At 36.8% G+C, this 11,453-nt stretch overlaps 1 protein-coding gene across 1 annotated transcript in view; it reads left to right on the forward strand.

Moving 5' to 3' along the window:
* LOC120111510 (transcription factor 25-like) overlaps positions 1-11,213 on the forward strand; it is a 17,810-nt gene extending 6,597 nt beyond the window's left edge. Inside the window, exons 2-5 of the mRNA XM_039128653.1 lie at positions 824-929; positions 7,354-7,898; positions 9,237-10,148; positions 10,574-11,213. Coding sequence (XP_038984581.1) covers positions 824-929; positions 7,354-7,898; positions 9,237-10,148; positions 10,574-10,841 — 1,831 coding nt within the window. The 3' untranslated portion in view covers positions 10,842-11,213. The remainder of the gene's footprint in view (positions 1-823; positions 930-7,353; positions 7,899-9,236; positions 10,149-10,573) is intronic.
* Positions 11,214-11,453: the final 240 nt, after the last annotated feature.

An 11,453-nucleotide genomic window follows, 5' to 3' on the forward strand; every position in this document is an offset into this window, starting at 1 on the left:
GTTGTTTCCTGATAACAAGAAAGAGAAAACCCGGCCAAGATGAGCACACTCAAATATGTGACTCAAGTTTCAATTATTTTAATTACCAATTGGAACTCTTACCTCATCAAAATTTATCAGAGATCCAACCATTCTAGCTGTTACACACTATTTTATATTTAATTTTTTTAAAATGTGCAATTGAGAAAAGAAAAGTTGAAGAAAAAAAAATTAAGTGCCCAACTATGAATTCAAATGGGATTTGAACTAGTTGACATAATGAAAGAAAAGATGAATTAAATAAACCCACAACCTTCAATCATACTATTCAACCAAATGACGATCATTAATCTCTCTTGGTGTTAGCTAGTTAACTTCAGCAATTATTTATCAAATTATGTATCTTAACAACAAATTAATAACAAACAATAAGATCATAGCCGTCAATAAGATGCTTCTCTATGGTTCCCACGATTCTACCCCACCACAAATTTACAACCCTTGTGACCTTTTTCCTGGCCGCATTTCTTACTCTCGTGCCTCACACGTGCCGAACGCTATCTATTTTTACCCGATTCCGATATAAACCGACTAGCCGAATATCGGCCGTGCTTTCTAAAGCGGGATAAGTATGACCTGACAGACGCCCCACCCGTCTCTTCTCTTCTCTTCGAGGGGAGAGAAAAAGAGAGATTGAGAGAGGGGAGAGAGAGACGAACCCTAACTGCCACGGGAGCTTCCGCCGCTGCCGAGAGGGAGTAGGAATTGATCGAGGTGGGGGAGCCATGTCCCCGATCGCTGAGGAGAGTCCTCAAGGAGGAGGATAAGAGCTTGGCCTGTCCAGCGTCAATCTGGGGCTCGTCGACGCTGCCGGTTGGCAGCGACAAGGTACCGATTCTCCGGTCTCCGCTGCCCCTTCCAAGAACCCCTTCGATCTCCTCGACGACCAGGTCTGTGCTTGGCTTTACCCAGAAACGAGGATTTCTTGATCTATAGTTGGTACAATTAAGGCCTTCTTTCTTGAATTGGAATAGCTGTCTTTTTTGTGGGGCTTTCTTTGCGTTTTTTTCGGATGATCTATTAAGCATGGTTTTTTTGGAATTTGTGTGGTTTGAATGAAGTATGGAGACATATGATCGACAAAAATGGATTTTTTTTTTTTGAAAGAAGATATTGTGTCTAATCTTGCGACGGAATTAAAGTTTTCAAGTCAATTTAATAAAGAGCAGAAAGGCTTAGCGGTAAAGAGAGAAATGGGTGGGAGACTAGAAAGAGAAGATAGAGGGGGTGAAACTTGGGTTGATTAGATCATGTTAATTGCGCTTGAAGATTAATGGTGGAAAAGACAAGGAAAAAGATGAGTTTTTGTTTCTTTCTTTCTTTCTTTCTTTCTTTTGTTTTTTATGTTATCTTAGACGGGACTACCAAAATATTGGTCATCTCTTCTTAAGGCTATTTGAATAAAGATACGGTGACCTAGGTCTGATGACAGTTGATTTTTCTGTGTTCTTTTGCAAGGATAGGCCAATATTCAAGTTTGTTAAAAGGGGTTTTGGGGTCGGGGCGCGGGGGAGGGGGTGGGGTGTTGGATTTGCAAACATAATGGTCATATGAGTAGATTTAGAGTACATCCTGAATGTGCACAGCAGGCTCTTAAGTGTTTATCCATCCTTTGGATGTTTAGGAGATTGTTCATTCGAGAATGGCTTTGTTTCATTTTCATTGGATGGCAAAATGCAAGTTAATCCAAAAAAGGAGTAAAGCTTGTGTTTTAGCAAGGTCAGTCATATGCAATATTCAATTTGAGGGACGGGTAAGGCTGTCAATGTAGGCCATATGAGAAGAATAGTTAGCAGGTTGAGGTCTCCTTGATGATCTGTATAATGTCCATTTGTCCACTTATACTGTGCAATGCACGAGTGAAAACTGTTAAAGACATTTATAATGCATTGCTGTGCCTGGAGTTTGTTTTTTTTAAATGCAGTTTTACCTTTTTTAGTCTCTTTGCAGTGTACCATTTTTATTATTTTATGATTTTGTAAAATGTAGAGAAGCTAACTAGGAGAGATGCAAAGATGTTCTCATAGTGCTGATTGAAGTAAGAGGTGTCTAGGTGATATTGGTCATTAGGCCTTCTGTCTTTTTGTTGCTGGTTTTGTTTTTTATAACATGAAATTGGAGGATGAATTTTGAAGACCACAATCTTATCTTGCTTCAGTGGTCGATCTTAGTACTAGACCGGGGTCTAGGTCAGATAAGCAGTTACATGTAAATTTAATTATGCATCTTTTTCTGCTTTTGATTCTAATTGTAACTGTAGATTATAAATGTCCTAATATGATATCCAGGCATCTATTCTAGCTATTTACGCATGAGTTTTTTTAGGGTGCACAGTGAGAGACCATCTTTTGGAACTTGTTAGACTCATGAATGAGTAAATTTTAAGTTTTAACCCATTTATGGTAGCCAGAAGTGCTAAAGTACAAATATACGCATATTTCTTGTTTTCTTTAGTCATAAATTCATCATAAGGATCATAATTAACTTGGTTAAATGAATGGTTAAGATTATATGAGTTTTGTTATGGTTACTATGACCTTTAATTGTAGGATGAGGTCACGATCAGTAGATGGAAAATGGAGGGAATTTTTGTGTGTTTTCTTCTTTTTCAATATTTGTTCTCATCTTTTTCAGTTACTCGTTCTTCCTTTCTTCTACTCCGAGGCTTGGGGATTTGGCTCTAGATTATAATATTCAATCTCATGAAGAGTTTTCTATGCTAAATCTGAATTATTTTCGAGATTTCAGCATTATAACAGAATTTGAGTTCAATTTCAGAACTTCACTCTTGGGATATCTTTTACCAAACTTCATGATTTATTTTAGGCATAGGTGAAATTCTCTTACTGGCAATAAGAATTTGCAATCCTAAGACATGTGAAAAAGGCATCTGAGAGGTGACTGAGAGTTTTGAATGGACTTGGAATTGGATAGGAGAGTGAACTCAGTTGTTGGCATGAGGTCTTCAGTGGAGTAACATCAGCTGTGAATGTCATTTTGGTAGCAAAAATAAAAAAATATTCTCTTTCTACTCCCCCTACCTCCAATAAACCATTTTTAAATTTGATATCAAGAAATGCAATTTAGGCCACATTATGCAAGTATGCCTGAAAGGAATTTATTTTGCAAAGGTTGGATTCCAGTTAATAGGGATAAGATTGAACTTCTCAATTCCTTTAAGGGCATCCTCTGGATCTGTGTTATGTGAGTATGCATGAAAAGAATTCATTTGTAAATGGTTATTTGTTCCCTACAAATTTTTCCTTATATAAAAAAGGGCGGTAACTAAGATGTTAGAAAATGTAATTGGTGACAAGAAAGCTAACGGGCTTTAAAGCAACGGTGTATAGGATATGGTGCCTTGTTTTCAGAGGTCTGATAGAAGAGGCATTGCTTCTCAAGAAGTGCTTAAAATGGAAACTTTTGATTGTTATGTCCTAAAACTAAGGATGCAATGATATTTTTCCCATGCATTTGGTACGGAGGAAACAAGGGATGGAGAGTTGTTTATGATCTTTGTCCCTGAAATTTGTGGAGGGTGAGAAATTGTGTAAATTAAGGTCTGAACTCAATACTTTGAGTTTATTAATGATTTTGTTAGAGAAATTGTTCTAAATGCTTTAAGAAAGTGATCCTGGTCAAGCTGACATATTTGATTGGTGAAAGTATTTGTGGCTTACCTCCTCTCTCTTTACTTCTTTTTCTCTCTCCTTTTGTGGTTCTGATTTAGTTTATCAATATTATATGGGAGTATGAACTGAAATTGCTTATGATGTTTGCTCATTGTTAGAAGGACATGGATGGGGTGGGTTGTATGGTGGGAACAAAATGATGTGAGATCATAGTGAGGGTGATAAGATAGGTTTCAAAGTCTAGTCAAAGTTTTTAGAAGGTTCTATAATTCTAGGGTAGAGAGCTAGGCACCTTTCGTTTTCATAATTGTTGTATCCAAATTCTCCTTAGCTCTATTTCAGGTTATGTACTTATTATTGAAAATAGACTTGCTAGAGTTGTGGGAAGAGGTCTCAACAATGTGGAATTTCTTGAACTATTATTTTATCTAATCTAAATATTGCCCTTTTTTAAGCAAATATGGAAAAAAATCTAGAATATAGCATTGGCTTTTGAAAAGGCAAAAGCAGCTGTATATTAGCTCCGTCTGTTTTTTCCCCCTTTATAGACTAAGTTATGTGCGTAGTTGCAAGGAGCCCTATACAAATGAATGACCCTTAAAAGCCTTCTTTTGGTTGGAAACAAAGACCACATATTAATTTTTGAAGTTACCAATTGAAAAAGTTGCACACAACCATGCTTCTCCTGTCATAGATTCCCCACTTTTCTGGTTGAGAAACAGGATCATCATTTTGCACCCAATTTAGCTTCAACAAGCCATCAGCTTGAAGTATGACTATTGCTTATGATGCTATCTAAATAGAACTTTGTCTAGCTTTTGGGTGGAATCCTTGCTTGAAAAGATTCCTTAGGATATTTTTAAACTAAAGGGTAAAACCATCAACTTGGCTTTTGGGTGGGTTAACGTATGTAGGTCTTAACTTGCAACTTTAAGTTTAAAGGACTTGCAATTGTTTTAAGGATTCTTGCGATGAATTAAATAAGGTTTTGCCAGTGAATTTTTAATGGATATTCCAGCTAATATTTTAAAGTAGATTGGAAAAATGTAACTAAGATTGGAAAGCAATCTGTAAGAAATTGCTTGTGTAGAATAGGGATGAAGATGGAGAATTTTAAGGTACTAACTCAGTCTTATTTTAATCAAATTTGTCTCCATAGCTTGTGTTGCATGTGATGTTGGATAAGATCTGAATGTGGTCTACTATGTACAAATTGGGCCAATGATGTTTCCACTGATTAGTAGGAAATAACTCTGAAATCAACAAAGAGAATATTCATCCATCAAATGGTATATTAGCTAGATGATAGCAAGCATAAACGGTATTTGCATTGATGAAAGCAACCTCATGACCATTAATAAGCATGATAGGTATTATATCATAATATAATACATAGAAAAATTTCAGATATGATTAGGTGGATAGACTTATAATTAAAGACTTAAAAGTCCTTGTGTTGGTCAGTTGTAATGGATGAATTCTAGAAGTTATATTACTTGAAATGTATGAGATGTATGACTGAAAAATTTTATTCTGATTCTAGTCATCTTCTGATATTTTCTAGAACTTTCTAAGATATTTTAATATCTAAGACCTTTGGTCCCACAATAGGCTGACAAAATTGTGTGTGGAATTATGGCTTTATTTAGCCAATTGCTGTAGAATAGCATGGTTTATACTTTTTAGAAATTTATGACCTATATAATTTATCCTAAACATTTGGTGTACCTAAGCAAATTCAGTGATAATGGAGCTTGAGATGAAGCTTGCTGGTTGCTACCCACACCAGAAAAAAGTACCTCAGTTTTGGATTGAAGTTGTTAGTGGAGTACCTAGTTTCTCTGCTGCCTTAGGTGCAAAACTTTTGGAAAATGCAGACTTGTGCATGCGGAATTCGCATGAGTGCCTTTGGTCCTCTGATATATGACTGACTTAGTGAATGCCTGCTAGAAGAAGCTTCCATGTGTGATAAGTGTCATATGCTTTGGATAGCCAAGGTATAAGAAATGCTTCTTGCTTACATGCCACTTATGGACAGTAATAGTACCGACTACTGAGGATAGTATCTTTAGCTATTAGTCATCAAACTAATATATAATGTAATGGCACAACCTTTTGAAATACTTAGCTGTTCACTCTTTTGTATACTGTTTGTTGGGAAAAATGACTTGCTGGCAAGAATATTAGGTCAGAGCTATTGAAATTTAGGGTGCTACATTATCGCTTTTAAGTTCTGTTATCACCTTAAGCTGAATATTAGGAAAGTAAATTGTTGTTTCTTTTGAGAGCTATGATGGATGGGAGCCTGACGGAAATTGGGTGAGGGAGGAATCAAAACCATGTCTTTGTGCACCTGATGCTGTAAATTTGTAGAGTAGTGCCAACACTTGCCTCTTCTTGTCTACAGAATATCATTGTGCTAATTAATTGCTACATGGAGGTGATCCAATTTGCACCTGGCCCCTGACTGTTTCTTGTTGTGCTTAGTTATAATGCCCTTTGGGGTCCACTGAAAATAATGAGTCGAGTTTTGATAAATAGTTAGCTATGATTGGCATGAGATAAGCTAAACCGTACTCTAAGCTTGTTTCCACTCTTATCTGTTTTGAATGCTTTTATTGTAAAGATTATTATATTTGAAGCATTTATAATTGTCTTGGATCGTTTTAATTAACTATACAAGACATTTCCTCCTAGATGCACATGACTGTATTGATAAGCGCAGACGAATATGCTACACCATATCTACAACATTAAGACAAAAGGCATCATCTGAATTATACTACAGTACAAAGCAAATCTTGCAACATCGTACCAATCAACATTAGCTGTTACAATCCATTAATCATGCTAACCAACACTACATGTTACAATACATATCACCTATATCACAATATGTACTTTGCTGGTACCTCCACAATTTTTAGATCTCATAAAATTCTGTACATTGACCAACACTACCTAAAATCAAGGGCAGTTCCTTGATTCTGTTAAAATCTTGCTTTTGGGTTACATAGACAAGAAATAACTACTTTCAGACATGTTCATGTTTGATCGTCCATGCTTGCAACACTATTACTTTACCATAGATATATTATAGCCATTTTAACTCTAATGGGAATGCTTCACATAGGTAATTGAGATCTGACATACTGTATTTATGCAGAGGTTTGGTCCTTAATCAAGAAAGAACTTTATTATTTATAATTTTAGTGATTTAATTTCATAATCATCTCATAGCTGCACCTTTTTAATTTTGTCTGACAGCGGGAACTAAAGGAAAGGATTTTTTTTAATAATTAGGAAGCAAATACCCAAAAATCGTGTGACAGAGAAATATGAACAGAATTACTGATAATGGTGTTTGACATCTAAAAAAACACTGAGTCTCAACTTTTAAGATAATCATCCGATTACTACCTTCTATTTGGCATGTAGGATGTATGTATCATAAAGTCAAAGGGGAAAATAAAAACAGAATGGAATGGTCAAAGGCCATCTGGAACTGAATTGAATTAATTAATAACATAGATTGATTAGCTTCAATATTGAACATAAACCATAACTTATTTGTACATGTGTGTATTTGTGTTCTGGTATACTTGGCTCAGTATGAATACTTGATAAATATCTGGTGTGTCTGTTAACTTGATTATGTTGGATGCTCAAATTTATGTTGCAGGAGGATGAACGGGAAGTTGCTGGTGGAAACCAACTAGAAGATGCCAATGGACAAGAACACCCTGTGATTACGAACTCTTCAAATGTAGATCCAGCTTCTAACTGTAAATCCAAGAAAAAGAAGAAAAAAAACAAAGATAAATCAGCATCTCGAAAACCTAAAGCAGAAGAAACACTTGATCTGATTTTAGAAGATTTGTCTATCAGCAGAAAGCCTTCTCCTCAGATTGGACCTGAGAATATCAAAGCAGTGAGCGATGAGGCTCCAATTGATACTAAGAAGCATGGCACATCTTTTGTTCTAGTTGTGGATCCCAGATATCTGAAAGCTGAAAATGAACTGAGAAAAATATTTGGTTCTAAGGTTGTCAACTCTTTTGAAAATCATCATACTAGTGGCAGCTCAAGGCAGATACGTGGTGGAAGGCGTGCAGTCCACAATCCAAGGAAGACAATTCTTATTTCTCCACCAATCTATTGGCCTCGTTGGGATGGATCTATGTCTATGGAACTTCTAGAAACAAAGGATCACCAGAATTATTTCAGGTAACCTCTTATTTATTAGCTATAGAGGATCATTACAACTTACCATGGCCTTAAACTCCTTGCTCGTCATGAAACTCTTATATTGCTTTGAAAAATTAGGATGTAAAAAAGTGACTATGTTAGTTGTAACCGTATGAACTGTGTTATGGTGACCTCATGAAATTCTTCCTCCAGATGTTCTTTCTAACAATATGATATATTAGGTACCTTGTACAATTATGACCATGTACAACATTATAACCCCCAACAACTTAATTATCGAATTTTAACCATAATGGATGCAAACCTCTGCAATCTTTTCTATGATCCATAATATAAAACTTCATTTTTCACATAAAAAAGTGAAGATATAATATCCTGAGTAATCTTGATCTTTGTTTTGTAAGCTTGCAGCAACTATCACCAACGAGATGCCAACAGCTATTAGCTTGGTTGGCACCTCACCACTAAGGACCTGCCCTTGGAGGAGGTCTAGTGTTCAAATCCTAGGTATTGCTAGCACAGAAAAACAAAAAAAGAAAATCACCAAGTAGAAACCATAATTCTAATCATTCCATATACGAGGCATGAATAGCATTGTGGAAAACATATAGTAAATCATGTTCATGCATCAGCCCCTCTCCATGAATCGTGCACAGGATTTTAACTGATAAGGAGAAAACTGTTTTTTGTGGGACATTGTATTCTGGGCAAACTCTGCATATTTGATTCCTCAATATTTACCACTGTTTTTCTAAAATTATTGGCTTCTTCACTCACTAGTTGATTGGTGTATTTAATGTTTCTTTTCTTAGTTTCTTTAACTGTAATATTGTGTAATTATTTGACATTGGCTAATAAAATCCTGCTTCTCATACATTACTATTTTGCCTCCTTATAATTCCTTGTCATGGGCTCATTACAGCATGGTTTACATCAATCCATCAACATGGGTTATACAGCATGTTGCTAATGTCACATGCATGGCAAGGACTAATAAGAAATTGTTGTATCTGGGAAATGTAACTGACATATTGCTATAATCTTGACTAGTTTTTATGAAATGCTGAGGTATATATGACATCATATACCCATAGCAGATTCTATCATCTATGAACTATATTCAGATAGTGCAAGGACAAAGTGACTGGTATTATTTGCATCAAATTTTACCTATCCATCTAGATTTATGGATGTGTTTTAAATGTTCTAGTCGCTAGGGAAAGAGACTTTTGGACTAAATCTTCCATATTATATGCAAGCTGGTGTTACTTTGGTTGCAAGTATGCTAGCTGTTAAATTTTTCCTTGAGATGTCTTAAGATACGTCTTTTACCAATAGTCTTAATGTGTCTTGTAGGTATGTGCATTCCCCATCTTATGGTCATGCCCAAGAAGCATTTGAAGCTGCGAAAGCAGCCAATGACCTCAATGCTATTGCAAGTATCTTAGCGCACTATCCTTATCATATTGAATCTTTATTGACCTTTGGTGAGATTTTCAAATATTCTGGAGAGCATCAGTCATCTGCTGATGCAATTGGGAAGTGTTTATTTGCGTTGGAGTGTGCATGGCATCCATTGTTTAACCCACTACAAGGTAATTGTCAGTTAAAATACAGTCATGATGCAAATAAACCACTATTCTCAGCCCTTTTCAACCACATGAAGAACATGGACAGACGTGGCTGTCATCGATCGGCTCTAGAGGTCTGCAAGCTTCTTCTATCACTAGATTCTGATGATCCAATGGGAGCATTATTTTGCGTTGATTACTTCTCGCTGAGGGCTCAGGAGTATCAGTGGTTGGAAAAATTTGCTGAGGAGTATAGAAGTGATAACTCTTTGTGGCTGTTCCCTAATTTCTCATATTCTCTTGCTGTTGCTCGATTTTATCTCGAGCGCGATGCTGCATCTAAAGAGGATACTGCACAGACTGAAAAAGCCACGTCAAGTGATCTTATGAAGCAAGCCTTGATGCTTCACCCATTGGTGCTTCAGAAATTAGTTGCCAAGGCACCTCTGAAGGATTCAGTATGGGCACAAATACTCAAAAATTCATTTTTTGGCTCAGCAAAAGCAGGAAGCCCGTCCTTAGAGCATTTGATCAATATATACGTGGAACGGAGTTATCTTATATGGAGGTTTCCAGAACTGCAGAATTTATTGAAGGAGGCTGCTCTGCTAGTGATCGAATCTCTTAAACAAAATAGCAGTGAAGCCAGGGATTGGTCATGTGTGAGGAAGGAGGCATTCTCATCGGAGAAGAATGAGTAAGTCCTTTTATGCCCCCTTTTCCTTTCCGCCCTTGAATTATTATTATCTGATGTCAAGTATTTTTGTGAAACCCTGGCTAATTTGAAGGATTCAAGTCTCTTCATACCGATCCTGTCTGTTTAATTAGAACACTTTTTGAGAATACAAGCCTTTTCCTTAGTCATATTAATATACCTTATCTGCAAAGCACAAAAATACAAATGATGCTCTATTGTAGGCTGAGTTATGTATATATTCAGTTTGATTAGCATCCCTTGTTTGTCTCTGTGCGAGTAGCAGACAATGTTCTTTTTGGTTAGGCAGTTGTTACTCGGTTATCGTTATAGCGCCGGGTTAAATCTAGCTGAACCAATTTGTATCAATGACAGATTTGATCTTTAATTTTTAGCATATTATTTATATCTTATTCCCTTTTTGGCAGGTATTCACATCTGATGGTTTCAGATTTCTCCGATACAACACCTTCAATTCCTCCTGAAGAACTACGGCAGTTCATGGTTGGTCCCCAGATGGTGCATGAGATGCAAGATGGCGACCGAGAAGGCATTCCTGAGAGGGCCCGTGCCCCGCGTGAGGTTGCTGGTCGCAATGCTGCAATCGTTTTCCTAGAGTCGCTACTTCCGTGGATGGATTATGGAAACGATAGAAATGGACAGCCGGACGGTCAAGACCAAAATATTGAGGATTGACGCCAACCAACAGCACTCAGATGTGATCGGTCGAAACTTCCATCTCTGTTCTTTACTGCTTCGCAAGACGTATGCGGCATTTTGAAAGGTTTGTTTCTTGTAAATTTGAATTTAATCTTGATAGGGCGATTCAATTTTATTGCAAATCCTATCCGGTAAAGCCTGTAAAACGCGACCAAGGGTCCGTGAGCTTTGGGTTCGCCGTTAGTTGGACTGGAACAGAATATGCTGCAGTTACACACCAGTCTTGTCACAAAGATCATATTCTTGGCCTATGAAAGTATTGCGGTTCAAGCTCCTTGTTTTGTGATATGTAGTTGTGATCATACAAATAAAGAGAATGCTAGTCTTCCAAATTTTCTATTTTTTTCATCATTTTTTCTCTGTATAATGCAACTTCATAAGTGGCTGTTGGGTAGGGGTGCAAATGGATTGGGTCGGACCAGGTTATGAGTGACTCTAATCTAATCCGGTTACTTGTTCGGGTCGTAATGTTGCACTCAAATCCAATCCAATAGAAGATTGGATCGAGTTAGGTCCATCGCTAACATTTCTGATCCAATGGGTCCTTCGGGTAGGGTCCATGTATAATCCGGTTCTAATCCAAAAATT

This window comes from Phoenix dactylifera, chromosome 1, assembly GCF_009389715.1.
Source record: "Phoenix dactylifera cultivar Barhee BC4 chromosome 1, palm_55x_up_171113_PBpolish2nd_filt_p, whole genome shotgun sequence".
NCBI classification, from domain to species: Eukaryota; Viridiplantae; Streptophyta; class Magnoliopsida; order Arecales; family Arecaceae; genus Phoenix; species Phoenix dactylifera.